Source organism: Caloenas nicobarica, chromosome 2 (genome assembly GCF_036013445.1).
Source record: "Caloenas nicobarica isolate bCalNic1 chromosome 2, bCalNic1.hap1, whole genome shotgun sequence".
Lineage (NCBI taxonomy): Eukaryota > Metazoa > Chordata > Aves > Columbiformes > Columbidae > Caloenas > Caloenas nicobarica.
In genome coordinates, this window is record NC_088246.1 from 38,548,149 (window position 1) to 38,566,044 (window position 17,896).

A 17,896-nucleotide genomic window follows, 5' to 3' on the forward strand; every position below is an offset into this window, starting at 1 on the left:
TGGAACTGGATGAGTCCGGAATGGAAGACTAACTACTAATTTTGTTCTTGCAGAAGGAATGGCTTTTGGCAATCTGTGATGCCATTACCATTTGGGATGTTGGGATAAGAAGGTTATCTCAGGCATAGAATTTGTGTTTGCTACTGTTAAAGAATGTAAAAGGGCAGCAGGCACCACAGTGTATTTTTAACCATCTAAGTTCAGGCAGTACATGACTGACTGACTGGGAAACATTTCCACTTACTATAGGGATACTGCACATTGCCAAAGAAGTTGAAATAATTAAAAAATACTGAAACACTAATTTAATTAATGCATTATTTCATCAAGTATTAATCTAAATATTTTCAAGGCAAATAATTGAGACTTAGAGCTTCTTGAAGCTGAAGCACAGCACACTTAGAATCTGTAAAGAAATTCTAATTCTCTAGTTATGATGTCAAATGTTTTGGGTGACTTCAGTGGGAAGTAGGTCCTTGGAAGTATTTGAGAATCTATAATAGTCCTTGTTCCTGTTAAGACTTAGTTTTTGCAGTTAGTCGTGATACTTGGATAATACAGAGATGCTCTAAGTACTGATTTATTACGGTTAATTTTAAATCTTTGTGTGAAAGGTAATCTGTAAACAAAATGTGTGAGAATTTACAGATATAGTGATTTCTGTTGTTTCCCTAACCTGATTTATTGGATTTATTGTTGATGTGATCTGGTAGCCAGATCACTTTTCTGGTTAATTTTGATTGAGGGAAATTGTTTGTGAGGTTGAACTACCTGAGTGTTTAAGGAATGTAATCTATAAGAAAAATGTTGAGAAACACGTTTAATTCTATAAAAAATTAAAGCCCTGGCTTTTAGAGATGTGGTCAAGTGTAGCGGTTGTATGTGCAGATTAAATATTTATGTGTGGAAATGAGTACTTACAGCTTAAATTCTTTCCTAGAATTCTTTCCTTTACTATATTAGCATTTAACCTACGCAGTTTAGGAAGAAATATTTTAATGTATGAAGTGCTTTATTGGGTTTTTTTTCTTGTCCAGAACAAATCTGTGTATGCAAATTACTCACAGAAACTTTGTAAGAATTTGAGAATAGCGTACATAGTAACTGAGCTGCAATACGTAGTAACCTAATCAAGAGCTGTATGATATTATCCTTGCATTTTAAGAATATTTAATGTTTACTTCATTTTCATTATTTATTACTCTTTTGCAAAGTATTTAATTTGCCTTTAAATCTAAGTTCTCTATGAAGAATGAATAAGATACATTTGGCTTGTGTGAAGTTAAGTGCTTATCTGAAGTATTATCAGTGTCATTTTATATAAATATGGACAAATATTGTTTGCTACCCATTTCATATTAGGTCTACTCAGTACAAACGTTTATTGCCAAAATTTTACCATCCTGAAATTTCATTGATAAAGTTCTTTGTTAAGACAAAAAAACAATATCAAGAGGAGCCCACCTGCTGTATAATAATGTCTCAACTAGGTTGTAAATCATGCTCTTGGCAAGAAAGCTTTCATCAAGGAAAACAAAGGAGTATGTCAAGTAGGTGTTTGGCTTTAGAAATACAGTATAGCAAGTGTGGTGCAGTATAGCAAGTGTGGTGCTCGCTGTTCGGCTAAAGATTCCTTGAAAGATGAGTATCTCAACTCTCAGTTAAAGATGTGAATTGTTTTCCTATAAAATGACATGGTGTACCAGGGCTTTGTGATAGTAACTCTTACAAAAGCAAACAAATTACAGAGTTCCAAACAGTCTGAACTCCTGCCTTACACACACACTCCAATTCTCCTTGTTACAGTCTCACATCTTGATTTTAATAAAAATGTAATTAACATCACAGTTTTCCAGCGAAGATATATGTATTCTGCAGTAAAAAGGCAAAAATATAAACGCATGCAGCTCAGTGACTTAAAGCTACTTGTGTAATATGTGCAATATATATGCATCAAATAATTTAGAAATAGCAGAATCACTTCTGCTGCCCTACTTGTCACATTTTAATCAATATCCTAAGAATACTACCTTGGAACTATAGTGAAAGCCCAGTAGTGGGAGGAATCACTAAACAAATTTCAAGAGGTGTCATTTCTGATTAGTAATTAAGGACAGTGAATTTCATAGGAGGTTATTTCATTTTGAAGAAATTAAAAAACTATTTTTTCCAAGCTGAACACAGTTGGAGATGAGTAACTTGTAATAGTATGTATGATGTAGTTTCTGAAATATATCCCCAAATAAAACCTTTTCCTGGAGATACAATATTGGCGCTACAAAGCCGGCCTACGCAATGTGCAGGGCAGCAACAGAAATACATCTTCCTTGTTCCAGCATTTCAAGCATCAGCAAAACAATAACATGCATATTATAAGCTCACATGCTTGTATGTTATGAAAGGTTTCGTATCTTCTGAACATACTCGTGTCAATTAAAATATTGATTATAAAGGACTATAAGATAAGATTCCAATCTGGAAGTTATTCTGGCAAGTGATGGGTCAGGTTTCTTATCAGCCCAGCAGGACTGTTATATTGCCTTGCATGTTTTATTTAGGAAAGAGATTTTTGTTATTGAAGTATGTCATAGCAATCAGACACCCCAGTTTCTATACTGTCATATCAGTTCATGATTAGTTTATAGACATGAACATTCCATCAAAATATGCTGAGCATAAATTAATGCAGGTTTGAGGTTTGCCATGTAGTATTGCTTAAAGGATTCATCCTGCAGCTGGTTGAGGAAACACGGGACTGGAAAGTCCTGAAGTTCTGCTCTCAGGTGCAAGTTTTGGAAACTGATCTTGTTGAGCTCTACTTTAAAATCAATATGAGTTGTTGATTTAAGTAATTTTGTCTCTTACCAGACTGCTTACAGAACCACATCTAAAATGGTTATAAATTTTACATAAATTCCAATTTTACTGATGCACATTCATCCTAATATTGTCCTTTAGCTGAAATAATTTTTGATGCCCAAGGCATTACCTGCCTGATGTGTATCTAGAGAGCAGTTACTCCTTTTTTGGTTTTCTTTTTGCTAGACTAACCAAGCAAATTTTTATTAGTCTCCTCACATGCTGTAGGGTTCCTATTGAATTGATCAGCTTAGAGAACTTCTTGTTTCCTCATGCTGTTTGAAGTTATTGCAAGCAGGAAAAAAGACTTGTACATAAAATTTCAGAAGAGCATCTTGAATAATAAGGCATTCCAGGAGGGATGAAGAAATATTAAAACCATCTAATGCATTCCAGGGTTGGGGAGGGAGGGTCCGAGAGAAGAGAAAGCTGAGACAATCACGAAGTTCAAGTTAAACTAATCAGCATTCCCTGAGGAACCAGAAAGTGATTCAGCACTGAAGGCGAAAATAATTATTTGGAAATACTGAAGGATTGCTTATGAGAATGCTTTAAAAAAAAGTAAACTGCAGTGGAGACGGATATGCTGCGAAATCTTTGATTGTGATTGGGAAAATTTGGTGGCAGTATTTTGTTCAGTTTAAAAACCTGCTGTTGAATCCTGCTGTTGCTATTTTGTTACACATATCAAAATGTATTTACATGACTTACAGTAGTTGGGGTGACTATTTCACTGAAAAACTGGCCTTTAAGGTGGAAGAGTTGAATCACATTATGAAGGTTGGAAGTTGTTTTGCAAGCATGTAGGAAATTGTGTGGCTTCTGTCAGCTAGCCCTTACACACAGTGGTGCTGGAGTGACCAAACTTCTAAATTCTGCTTATGCGAACTAAGTGCCCTAGTATTCCACAAGCAGAAGCTCAGAATGGAATCAAGTAATGGCCTTTGAAACCTCATCACGCTGTCAGAAGCAGTAGAGTTAGCACAGTTTAACACGTACAAGAAAGGTAAAAAGTAGGACCGTGCCAGTCAGCCTCACTTCAATCCCTGGGAAGGTGGTGGAGTGAATCCTCATGGAAACTGTTTCCAAACACAGGGAGGACAAGAAGGTGATGGGGGAAAGTCACCATGGATTTACAAAGGGGTCATCAGGCCTAACCAACCTGACAGACTTCTACAATGAAGGAGGAGCAGTGGATGGTATCTATTTTGACTTTACTGAGGATTTCAGCGCTGTCTCTTGTAACATCCTCACACACAAGCTCAGGAAGTAAGTAGAGGCCAGTCAAGCGGGCATTGAGGTGGACTGAAAACCAGCTGGCCAGCCAGGCTCAGTGTGTTGTGATCAGCAGCACCAAGTCCACCTGCAGGACAGTCACTACTGGTGGGCCCCAGGGACCGATACTGGAGCTACGAGTGTTTAAGCATCGTCATTTATCACCTGGACGAAGGGATAAAGGGCATCCTCAGCAAGCTGACAGAAGAGACAAAACTGAGAGGAGGGTGGGTAGAGCAGATGGTTGTGCTGCTCCTCAGAGGGACTTTGACAGGCTGGAGAAGTGGGCTGATGGGAAGCCCATGAAAAGGGTTCAGCCGAGGAAGCGCCGAGTCCCGCACCTGCAGAGCAATGACCGCGCACTCGGCAGTGCGGGCTGGAGGCCGACTGGCTGGAAAGCAGCTCCAGAGGCAGGGACCTGGGTGTCCTGGAGGGCAAGAAGTTGAACACAGCTCAGGCGGTGCGTCGCCAGAAGACCGAGGGAGGTCATCCTTCCCCTCTGCTCAGTGTTGGTGAGGTCCCGTCTGCAGTGCTGCCTACAGGTCTGGGCTTCTCAGTACAAGAGAGACACAGCCATGCTGGTGAGAGCCCAGCAAGAGCCAGAAAGGTGATTCACGAATGGACTGGAGCATTTTTCAGACAAGGAGAGAGTGAGAGAGCGGAGGCTGTTCAGCCTGGAACAGAGAAGGCTCAGTGGGGATCTTGTGTGGTCAAACACTGGAAGAGGTTGTCCGGAAATGTTGTAGAGTCTCCGTTCTTGGGGACAGTCAACACCCAACTGGACACAGTCCTGGGCAACCTGCTCTATCTACTCCTGCTTTGAGCAAGGCAGTTGGACTAGACAATCTCCAGAGGTGCATTCCAGCCTCGGTGATTCTGTGTAAATAAGGAATCAAAAGAAGTTTTTAGAACTGAGCTTTCTGGCCCAGGACAAGAATCAATAATAACTTCATTATGTATAAGAATTTTTCTGCAATGGGCACAAATTAAAACTCAGGAGCTCCATCTGAACACAAGAAGTGTACACATGCTATATAATATTTGTGATCAGTCAGGAAGTTGAGGATAATATCCTTTTTAACATCTGCCAGTATAAATGGAAAACATGAAACATGAGTGACTTGTGCCTTTTGGGTTAAGCAGGTGGTATATATAAAAATAGACTGAGTGATAAATCAGGTTAGTATTGTGTTTGTTATCATCTTAAGAGCTCTCAGGCAGTTCAAAATTACTAATGGACTAATAATTCTAGAAGTAATTAAGCCTTGTAAAAGCAGTTTGCTTATTATATCTTAAGGAGAGTGAGAACTTAATTTTTACTTGCAAGGAGATAGAACATGCTGTGTATTTATTTTATTTTTTTTCCCTTTTTTCTGTTATTTTCTAAGAAAGTTTCATTTTGGTATTTAACACTTTAGTTATTACTTTGCCACTACTAATGCATGAAGTAGTTCCAAAGTAAAATGCAAGAAAACCAAGCAGGTGCATAGAAGGGGAATACTAAGAGAGATGTAGTCAAAAGTGAAATGATGTGCTGCATTCATACTCTACATCGATCATGCAGGCCCTCACCATTATTCTTAATATCTTTCTGAGTGGCTTCAGTTCAAGGTTGTTATCGATCACTACTCTCCGTGGATTTGAAGGGCAATATTTATAACAATGGTAATGAGGTACAGAAGTCCAAAAGTTTAGCAGTATAGTCTCAGAATTCATGGTATAGATCAGAAAATTTGTATTTTTGTGGTAGCTCTAGAAATGTAATGTTATAAATATGGACCTGTGCATAATCTTTCCATGATCATATTGGGAGTTTATTTTTTTGGATGACGTGAAAAGGAAATGGATACTTGGAAGCAGTGATGGATGAATGAACATTTATTTCTCACCTGGTTAGAAATCTGTTTTGGGGAAACAGAATATGAATGGTTTACTTGAAGCTTTACTCTAGAGCAGTCAGTGTTATGGAGAAGTGTTTGAAATAAAAAAGATACAGTAGTTTAATTCAGGGAAAATATTTGCCATTTATTTTCCTTGTAAAATTTAAAATAGTGAGAAAAACTAAAAAGAACAATCTTGTTTTTCAAATGAATTTATGAAGTAATTTTTAAAAGAGGTGTGTGCATATTTATATGGGAGTACGGTAAGGGAATGTACAATGAGAACATTCAGTTATATCTTGTAATGGGACTTGAGTATGGGGTAGAGAGTTTAGGAAGAACAGATACTATAATGTCCTTGAAAGTCAGTCTACTCTAGGATTGACAGCCAACGCAAATTTATGTGGTTATTCCGTGATAATTACTTACACGTAATTTTTGAAGCACATATACTCACTGAGCAAGTAGAAGTTCTCAATCAATATAATTAAAATTAGAATTTGTTATTAAGCTATAACTTGATTTTACATTCATAGGTGTATGTCACAACCACTTGCCAGTTTTTGCCCTTTTATGTTATTACTGACGGTGATCCTGAGAGCACAATTTAATGTATGATTTCCATAGGAGAGTTTGTGTAATCCATGTTGGATCGATGTGTGTACTCGTGGAAGGACATTTTACTTCCCCTGTAGGAAGGAAACTTTCAAATTTATTTTTATGTGACTGGTAACAGCACAATGGAAAGCAAATTATTTTTCTTAGATCTGTGCAGTGCACTGGGTTAAAACTAAAGCTCTGGTCACTCTACTCAATGTTTAGGTCAAACTAATCTGAATTTTGCCAAGAATTTTTGTTTGGAGTTTGTCAGGTACAGGTTTTGTGGACACAGTCGTTTACATGGGTGTGGTAAAATGTCCTTGGCGGTTCACTTGGCGCTCCTCCTGCACAACAACGCCTTTACTCCTTGGGGTACGATGAGAAGGTTATTTTCTGGGCTGGCCCCAGCATGTAAGCTGTTATCTGGACAACTGTGATATAAATGTAGTGCATAAAAGAGCAGGGCACAAAATAAATTTGCTGGGATAGAGTATTTTGTTAAGTTACTGTTTCCATTCTATAGCAACTCACAAAGAGGTTTTTACAGGTAGTGCAACAAATTTGGCTGTGCTTAAAGAATATTTTTGTATAGTAAATATTTGCTTGGCTCCATCTGCATATAGCAGTGACCCAGCAGGTACTTCAGTATGGATTTTGGCTTAGAGGTCTGTGTATATTGGCATGTTGTATATCATTGCACATTACTGGGTCAGATGCATTTGTGCTTGAAAAATAAAATTTCTGAAGCTTTCTCACTGTCCTTTTGCCTTAGGAGTTTCAAATCTCTCTGTGATCACAAAAAATTCATTACAGTAGTTACTATATTCTTCCCTCTTTTATTTTCCACAGCAATGGAGTTTCATGAAAACCTGCACAATATAGGAGCAAGAGAAGGCTTAAAAGAAAGAAAACTGCAAAAATCAGTAGAAAGTTTTACGTGGAACATTACAATTTTAAAGGTAACGTGTCTTCCTTTGGTTAGTTACTGTATTTTTCCATTCACAACTGATATTCTAATATTGTTACTGGTCATTATTCTGTGTCACGGTTCAGTTGGATTTACTCACTTATATCATCATATTCAGTTTAGTTTATATAACTTGAAAACACAGCATACTCTCAATGAGGATTTTTCTTCTTTTCTATTGTTGTAGAGGGTTGTTTCGTTTAGTTTGTCTGGCATTTTCTTCTTACAACTTTTGAATGTCACCAGGATCCACTGCAGTCTGGAATACATGGGTGAAACAATGAGTATTGACTTCTATGAAGTGACTGGGGCTGGGAGGAAGTGATGCTGCCGCTTAGATCCTGCTTTGTGATTCGAAAGGGAGCAAGAGTGTTCATGTTAATGCAGTTATTGAAAAAAAAATAAAAGGGAACCTGTTGCTACTGCAGTCAGTGATGAATGATGATTAATGATACATGCAAATTGTATTAGTAATTCAAACTGGAGTAAGTTGAGTGTATGTAAACTGGAGGATTCTCTTTGCATTTTGTCGAGTGCATTTGCTTACCTTTTGACACAACAGTAAGTTCTAAAGTATAAAAAAGTTTTCAGCCAGAAACCCTCAGGAAACTAGAATGTGGAACAGTTCGGATTTCTTATCGTTGGTCTTTCATCTCCGCAAAGTATATAAAAAGTTACAGAGATAGCAAAACTGCCTCCCTTAATTTATTCCCTTGACGCTATCCTTCCAGCCCAAATTATTCAAGTTTTGTGTTTACATCCACTAATGAGTTCTTCTCTCCCACTCAATCAAATATTTCATCACAACATTGAACTATAAAGTCTGTTTTAATTATAAAGCAAATTATTTTCTCCCACGTATGTTTTTTTATTTTTAGTTCTTATGGAAAGCAGAATTCCCTATCATCTCTTCTGACAGTGAACTACTACAGAAAAGCAGTAATAACACATGCATTTCTCCAGCTTTCCATCTTGGTTTCAACTGTTAAACTTTTCACAGTGTTGCTTGGTGCTCTGGTCCCCCTTGTGTTACGCTGCACAATTCCAATGCAGAAGAGAATCAAAAAGAGGAGAAATTTGCATGTATAGTTAATACATTCTACAAATATGCACGTGGGTTCTGTTTATAGGTAAAAGGACCAGATTATCACTTTTCCTTTATTAGAGCGGAGTTCCCTGAAGACCGCATATGGGACATGTCGAGTACCGTTCCTGTGCGACCTGGGGGATAGAGAGGAGAGGAGCCAGTTCAGTGGGTTTGGGCAAATGTCAAAGAAATAAATCATTATCCCTTCTTTACTTTTCTGTCAAAGGCATCAGATATCAGCTTGGATAGGCATAGCTATTTTAATGCTGGCTGAAACAGCCGTCCCTTTGCTTCATCTCTGACTGGCACCTAGAACACAAGGGTTGTGGGAGGGGGAGGTTTGCAGCTGATGAGCAACTGGAATGTGAAGTTGTGGTTTCTGTGTAGGCCAGGAACTAGAGAACCCGCATGGCAGATCTGGCTCTTCAAAGCGCTGAAGGGCTTTTATGCATATCCTTGGGATTAACATAATTATGAAGTAATAAGGCCTTCCTTTTGAAGAGATTCTTGAGAAAATCTCTTCAGCATTGACTTGGGTTTCTTCTACTCGCTGATTAAAGTTCTTTCTGTAGGAAGGTACAGTTAGTCCCGTACTTAATACTTTATCCAAAAAATTGGTGAGATGTCTAATCAGCCTGTTGCTTAAACTTTAACAAGGGGTGTTATTAGAGAAAATTCTTATATGTTGGTAGATCTTAAAAGCGATTTACAAATATTACTGTTCACATAGGCATCTATTACGTATTGTTATTCACACTTAGATATACTAAAGTTAGAGGTTGTGAATTGTTTGAAGTAAAACACATTGAGTTTTTTCACTGCAGACTCTTATCTATAGGCTGTAATCATAGCTTGTCTTGCCTTACATAGTTAAATAGAAAAAGTTTATCAGGTTCCAAGACATTACTCTTGCTCTCTGGAGAAAGAGACCTACAGTCATAATTTAAATCTAATATGATGTTTTTCCATTTCCATATTTCCAGTTCTCTAAAAAGTATGTGAGGACAGGGATGGAAAGTGAAAGCCCACATTTTTTAGAGTAAAAATTGATCAGGAAAGTGACAATCTGGCCCGCTTTAAGAATTTCTTTTTTCTGTTGAATTCCCTGCCTATGTTAAATTAGCTTCCCTCTTAAATAGCACAAAAATAAACCCCTGCCTATTCAGTGGCCCCAGATTTTGCTGTTCAACAAGCAAGACGGTTGAACAACCAACACACCAAAGGCAGTGCTGTGCTTAGACAGATTTAACTTTTTATCCTTCCTGTAATTAGGAACAGTATTTTACACGGTCTCTTGTCTATGATTTAGGAATTGCTGTGTGGCTCTGAACAGCATTACTAAATAATTCTGCACGAGCAACATCCTCAGCTCCCTCACAGAGGAATCACCGAATGCTCACAGTGTGGCTGATGTTTTTTCCAAACTGATTAAGCGGCATTTTACCCTCAAGATGCATATTGATCTTTTTTTTTTCAGCTACGACATTTTGACTACAGTTGATGCAATGGAAACTTTGATAAAATAACAAAATTGACAGCTTAATTGTAGGGGAACTCTTTGTTTCGTACATCTGACGTAGCTATTAAATATCTATATGTATGGGTGTGTGCATTTGTGTGTTACAGTTACTATTTTCAATTATTTTATTTTTCCTAATTTGAAGGCATGTGGCCAAATTTATTATTGGTATAGTATGTTTGAATTAAGCTTAAGTATCTCTGTTCAATTTGTGTATGTGTATGTGCACACATTCCCATTGTTATGCACCCCATATATGCACAGAGAGATATTTGTTTAGCTTCAGGACATCACTTAGAGTAAATTTAGTCTGTTTTAGTAAACTTTCTTGCCTGAGAGATTTAGAGATTGTAGAGTGTTAGAATGTTGCTCTCTTTCGAATAGGCAGTTTGCAAGATCATTTGTGAGTAATTTATTTATTATTACTCAGACTGATAGCACTCTCATTTTCTAAACATAGATAATCACATTTCCTGCCAGGAGTACACAGTTGAAGAAATAAAATCAGTGTAAGTGCTGTTGCAGCAGACTTCTACAAGCAAAACTTTGAAAAAAACTTACATAGGCTCAGAATTTGAGATACCCATAGGAAGAGCATAACAGCATCTTTAAATGAGTCTCTGCAACAAAGACCTGTTCTAAACACATATGGAGAATTCAGTGGAAGTCCTCGGAATGAAGGCGGGACTCCTAACTCCAGCATTTGCTAGACACTTCTTGTTGGCTCTGAGTTTTTAGACGTCATGTTAGACAACATCAATTACTTTGTCTTGAAAGAAATCCCAAGACATGCAGTGCATGGCATCTGTTATCTCTGTAATGACATTGGTTCTGCACCTAGATTTTTTTTTTTAATAAATGCATTTATAAATGGAACACTCAAGGCACTTACAGGGGTGCAACTTCCTAAACATATATATTAAATAGTCTGAATTTTGTGGAATAAATCTACAAGTGGATTCAGGCAGCACTGTTGCCACCGTGGGGCATTTGTTAAGCCTCTCATAGCTGCTGCCTAGTCCTATAGGCACTCAGGAAACCTCCACATCCCAGTTCCGTTTCACTATCTAAATCTACTGGTCTCTTGATGTTGCTGGTTTGATGGGACTTTGGCTCCTAATTAAACCCATGTTTAGAAGTTAAGTCCTTTATGTTCTGATTCTGTAAATGCAATCAGAGCACATCAGGTGGGCACGGAGCACTGCAGTATGTCCCGTTGTACTTACCAGCCGCTGCTCAGAGAAACGCTTTGAGAAAAGGATGCTGGCTTTTTACTTTTCCTGATAAAAGCTTTGGGTCCCAGAACCTGAGCTAAAGCCCAGTCATAACTGATAGAGTTTCCTGGGATTTTGCGGGGGGAAAGACTGCTCATGCAGTTATTTCAAATGTCATCTCTACAGTTTTACTTTCATGTTCGCACACTCACTGAAGAACCTGTTAACCAAAAATAATGAGTGAATACATACCAAATTATAAAGGCAGCTGTGCTGAGACATTCTAGTTGACCCTGAAATGATATGTCATTTTGTATGTACGAGAACCGATAGGAACCATTTTGGTTTTGCTTTTAGTTACCTTTCAGGAGCTACCTTTCAGTGGAAACATTGCCTTTTAGCCACAAGTGTCAAAACAAACAGAAGATTGTTAATGTTGATTAACCCCCCCCAAACAAACAAACAAACAAATCCAGAGTAGTTTGCACAGGTATATTGGGTCAGAGAGGTATGAAGGATATTGAATTTGGCTTCCACATTAATTCACATCCTTCATTGTTTTGTTTATTGAAAGCTTGTGAATGAATTTCAGTTTTGTTCTTTGTTGTTATTTAAGGTCTTTTTCATGTCTGCCTACAAAACAGCTTGATGCTTGATTAATTTTCTGAAGCTTGTCAACATCATTAGGTGAAACAGATATTAAAGTTCCATGGTGCTCAGTTCTGTTAGTGGATTTTAACCATGGTGGAGGGAGCAGGGATTGCCGTCTACTGCCATGGGGACAGTGCTCTCCCAGTGCTCTGCGCTTGGGGTGTGCAAGGCCTGTACTGGTCCTGTTCCTAGATGGGAATTATCACAAAATGCCTTTTAGCCACAGTCCTGGGAGTAAATTTGAGTTTTGTGGTGTGTTTGCCAGACAACACTGAAGTACTGAATTCATTCACAGTTACCTGCGGTGAAAGGTTGACAGAGCCAGCCCTGCCATATAGTGAGAAACATCATGTGGGTTTGGTTCTGCAACTGCTCCAAATTCCAGCATTGAGTTGTCTGTGTGGACCAGCTTTGTATCTTTGAGTGTAGATTTTTCTTTACTTCCTTAGGCTAATTCTGCTTGACTAGTGTTTGAGCCATTTATAAGTGTAGGTTTCTTGTATTGGCTTTACAATACGCATTTTAAGAGCATGTAGTGTATGGCCCTTTGGGGCTGGTAGGAAGGTGAAAGGCCTCCCAGTACCCTGTAGATGTGAGAGATTCCTGTGTTCCAGCTTGGAGTCAACTGGCTGTACTATTAATTTACTTATTAAATCAGTGGCACAGGATCTTATGCAGCTACAGAATACATAGAATATAAAGAATTGAAACTGAATCTTGAGAGCCCTCAGGCAAGAGACGTTTGATATATAACTAGAAGGAAGGAATTTGAGTTCTTTTAGCTGAGTGTGTGGGGACAATTTTTTCAGATTTGGATGACTTTTTTACTTTTCTGCCTTTCAGATGCTTTGTATTCCTGTTCAACAGCATTCACTGTGACTAAAACTTGAATTTTTAAGATGCATGCTGCTTGCTTTACCCAGCATATGGCTTCATGATGGTCCATCAACAGAGCGAGGCTCTTTACATCAGTTGCACAGACCTCTCTCACTTGAGCTTGTGCCATATCTGGTAGCAGTGGTTGGCTCTTTTTTTTCCTTTGTAAACATGACATGCCAGCAGATAGATGACAACACAGTTGGTTTCACAAACACTTCTCTGAGTTCAGTGGCATTCAGAAATCAATTGCTTCATTCTAAGTGTTGGAGAAGTGTCTAATGTACACAGATTCATTTTTCTTTCACGCTGGTCTAAACTTCGTCCCACTTGGCCGAATGTGTTTAGTCTGAACTCCTGTTGTCTGCAGTAAGCCAGCCCCTTATCTAAGATCCTCTCTTGTCTATGAAGTTGATCTTCCCTGATCAGTTCCCTGCTGAAAATCCAGCCATTCCAGCTAACCCCTCCTTACCCTCTCTCCTCCATCCAGTATTCTGTTCCTACTTGGTGCCTAATTTTCTCTTCTGCTAGTTTTGTCCCATTGCTTTCCAGTCCATACTGCTCCCTCTTTGCCTCCTCTAGTGATCCTTCCCGATGAGTCTTAATTTTAGTTTTCTCATCACCTTACCTGATTTCATTGTAGTTTGCAGTCTTCTCCCTGCTCTGCATTTTTGCTTGTTTTTCTCTCTCAACAGCTTTTAGTCTCATCACCAAGCTCTCTCACTCTTCTTGAGTTGCTAGTCCTTCTCCTTGTCTGTCATTTTCAGGCTTCTTTCAACATGGTGGATTTTGTCAATCCGTTTTCTTTCTGTATTCGAATCCCAAAAGCTGCCTCAATCTTTCCCTTTCTCTGCTCACTTGTCTGATCCAAATTCATTGTTGTCGCACTGTGTTCCTTTTCCATTATTTCACAGTGTCCTCTTTCGGTAACATCTAGTCTCTACTTCGTATAGTACAGTCCTGCTTCCCTTTCTGCAGTCCTGGACTTCTTGCCAGCTCAGTCCCAGAGATCACTCTTGCCCTCTCCTTCTCTCCATCTGCCTCCTCGCCAGAGTCCCTGTCCCAGTCTTTTCCTTCCCCTCCTCCAGTCTGGCTTTGGACTGCCTGCCTTGGCAACCAACTGGCAGTGGTAAGACAACTTGGAGAAGCCATACAGGAAAAACCCAACTTTTTCTTCTAACACGTATTCATTATTGCATGGGAATGGAAAATGCATTGTCTTGCCACATGCTGAATCTGTCAAGAAATGAAGAATGATCGAGAATTAAATCCTGAGTGATTTCACTAACCACGTTCAAAATCTGATTTTTGTTTATTAAAAACTCATAACTTGGATCCACTACTCTGAGTCCTTGAAGTCATTTGAATTACAAGTCCCTACCCCAAGTGCGAGTGGGGAGGGAAGAGTGGAAGATTGTTAAAAAAATTCTTACAGCATTTTCCTGTCTTTATTTTCAGAACTGAATGAACCATATGGATGAGGTTTAATAATAATATTAAACAGTAATAATAACAAAATCTGCCAAAGGCAAAAATCTTGCATAGAAAGATTCAGCTTGAGTAGTTAGTTTGGCAAGCATATAAGCAACTGAAAGCAGGGAGGGGGTTTTAAATGAGAAGTTTTGGGCAACCTTATTAATAGACTGTTGCTAGCAGCTCTGCCTATAATAAACAACTTGATTAAAGTTCCAGAACTATATTCTACTAATCCATGTAAAATGGAACTTGGGCTAGAAACAGATGCACTCCAGATATGACTCATTTAGTCTGCTGTAGTGTTTTAAATTAGCTTTCAGTTGTTTGTCAGTTTGAAAAAAATATGTCATTAAAAAAAAAAGTACTCCTGGTTTTCTTTAGAAGAAAATATTACTGAAGCTTGTGCTGTGATTGGTGAACTTCTGGATTTTTTCCTCTCTGGTTGTGAGAAAAAACCACATTGGCTATTATAGTCTAGGATAAGGGGAGGGGGTCATTATTTCTTTGAAGAAAGCAATATTTGCTTTTAATTTTGTGCTTCAAATGCATAATTCTACTTACTTCATAGGCTACTATTTATATTCTGAGTTGCTGAAGAAGTAAGGCTGAAGTATCACACCGTGAGTGCACACGCTTTTGTCTGACTGCCATTCTACCTCTCCTCCTTTCTTTTTTAAATCAAAAAAAAAATTGGATTTCAGTCTTATTTGGGGAGGAGAGGCAACATGGCTGTTATGTCTCTAGAAGAGACGTCAGCATCTCTTCAAGAGAAGTGTCTGTCAGGAGCCAGAATTTACACAGGCCAGACGTGAATACCCCAGTAACAGGAAAGGGTGCAGTCAATGCTCATACCTTATTAGACATTATAGGAACTGACAGTCTCAAGGCACTTCAGTACCTGTTGGTTGGTCTGTGCGTGTGTGTCTGTGCTTTCCACTCCCCTCCGTTGGGAATGACGCGGTTTAAGATCTGGTATTTCCGAAGCGTTTGCTTTTCTGTAAGCTGCGGGGCGGTTGTCCCTCGGGAGTGCAGACACAGCGCGGTCCCTCTGGCCCTTGCAGACTTTCGGCACGTTGGTGAACTTTGCTGGGTGAGCCAGAAAGACACACGTGCTCACCACGTGCTGCAGCTCTGCTCACTGCCTGCATATGGGCAGCGCAGGTAACCTCTGCAGGAAGGGCAGCCCAGAGTCTGCTAATGAGAGGCCTTTGATCAATACAAAGAGATGGAGCAGCTAATACTGCAGGACAGAGCCAGGTCACCCAAGTCTAGGACAGTTTCTCTTACAGCTTTACTTAAACCTTAATTACTATGAAGAATAAGTGCAAGTAAAGAGGGACAGTGACAGCGCTGAACTGCAAACAGTCCTGTGAAGTTTTTGTCATCGCTGTCCTTTTCGCATGTTGCTTGCCGAACTGTGTTTTCATATATCATTCTTTGACAGACTTTGATCCTTTACTGTGCTACTATTGAATGAAACAAGTTGCTAGGATAAAAAAATCTCAAAGAACAAAAAACCTGAAACAGTTTAATGGCTTCCTGAAGTATTAAAAACAGCCTTCACCATTTTGTCTATGCAGAAACACTTATAGTCTGCTTGGAATAAAAATACAGCATAGATTACTTTCCTGAAAGCTGTTAGGTAGAAATAATCCCTTTCCCTTTGTTTATGCAACCAGTTGGCTCCAGAGAAAGAAAAGAGCTTGGTTGTTACTAACTTCAAATAATCCATTTTTTAGTTTTGTTGGTTGATTTTGTTTTGTTTTGGGGTTTTTTTTGAGTTTTGTTTGTTTGTTCATTTTTTTTCTTTTTTGAGCAGGGCAACTGTACCATTAATCTGAAACAAACAGAAGGGGGAAAAGGATGGTCCTATTATCTATTGCATATACTGATTGCATTTTTTTCTTACAGGGACAAGCTGATCTGCTCAAATATGCTAAAAATGAAGCACTAGAGAATCTGAAACAAATCCATTATGCCACTCTTACGTGTGGACTCAATAAGCCAGGCACTGAAAATGCAGAAATCTCAAAGCCCCGTCGAAGTCTGGAAGTGATACCTGAAAAAGCAGGTGATGAAAATGGAGAATGAGAGAACGCTCTTCTCGTAATTATGGAGTTTATAACTCTGTGACCAATTGTAGCTGCATAGGACTTTTGCTTTGCACTTACTATTGGAAAATATTTGGAATTTTTAAAGCACAACTGGAGAAGCTAATTGCAATCTGTTGAAACTGTGAATGTATGTAGCAACTCTGCTTGTGAAGGCAATGATATTGTGTAACATGGAAATTACATTATTGGCCAAAATATAGTATATATGTAAAAGATACTGTAATTCAGTAATGGCGTGCTGAAAAGTTCATTATAGTGCCATAGGGAAATGAACGTTTGTTGAATGAGCTGTAACTAGAGGGAAATCAGTTGACAGAATTTAACAAGATGCCTTGATTTTCAAACGAATTGGATGCACAGGTTCTTTATTTCTTTGCACAATTCGTTAATTGTGCTAGTGAGAGGAATTATTCTTTTGAAAATCAGGTCCAAAAAGGTAGAATCCACATGTTTCACACTATATGTAATTCAGCCGCTCAAATATTTGGGTTTGAAGTGGTATTGATTTTATTGTTGAGCCATAAATTAAAATGAGAATGTAATTAGACAGTGATCACTGACTTCAGTGCACTATAGGAGAGCCATTATGTAAAAGGAACGTGCAATCAATCTGATAGCCTATGTCAGAAGAAGATACATACCTATTTTGCCTAAGATCTTCTGCAAATGTGTGTAGATAATGTGACCAAACTGCAAGCAAAATGTTGTAAATAGTTTTTCATTTTGTGAAGTGAAGTGCTCATATTATAAAAAGAGTTTTATGAGATTGCTCCCAGACAGTAAAGCTTTTAACTAAATTTTAACTTTTTTATTTTTCAAGTATTTTCTTCCTTACAGAATAGGTGATATCTCAATAAGCAGGTTTGTCAAAAAAAAAATTGCTGTTCTGGTTCTGTTTTGGTTTTCTGACAACATTAGGTAAAGGTATTGTAGCTGATATGCTCATTGTAAAATGACTATACCAACCTAGAGTGTTCTCTTACTGTTTCTGATTTAACAATAAAATGGACTATATCATTATAGAAGCTAATAAATTTGAAGATAAACTAGAAAAGCCCTACAAACTGCAGTTTTTGTTCAGTTGGGGGGAAAAAGGGAAAGATGGTGATGTCTGTTGAAAAACATTGTTTTAATCGGAGGTCTTCAAGACATGTGTTCTACTTTTTTTTCAACCAATTCAAGATGCTGTTTCTGCATTCAGATTGCTGTGAACATTAACATATATATAACATCCTGTAAAAGTTAATGGAGCTCTGACCAAGAACATTGGTATACTCACACTTAATCTGAATTATTAGGAACTTAAATTTATTTTCTAGTCATTATAAAATTAAAAGGGACAGGGAAGATGAAAGCAATTTGTATAGTAAATGTCATA

The 17,896-nt window shown here is 38.3% G+C and overlaps 1 protein-coding gene across 1 annotated transcript in view; it reads left to right on the forward strand.

Moving 5' to 3' along the window:
• Positions 1 to 17,551, forward strand: part of PLCL2 (phospholipase C like 2) — a 103,361-nt gene extending 85,810 nt beyond the window's left edge. Inside the window, exons 6-7 of the mRNA XM_065629056.1 lie at positions 7,464 to 7,573; positions 16,316 to 17,551. Of these exons, the coding sequence (XP_065485128.1) occupies positions 7,464 to 7,573; positions 16,316 to 16,495 (290 nt within the window). The 3' untranslated portion in view covers positions 16,496 to 17,551. The remainder of the gene's footprint in view (positions 1 to 7,463; positions 7,574 to 16,315) is intronic.
• The last annotated feature ends 345 nt before the right edge of the window (positions 17,552 to 17,896 follow it).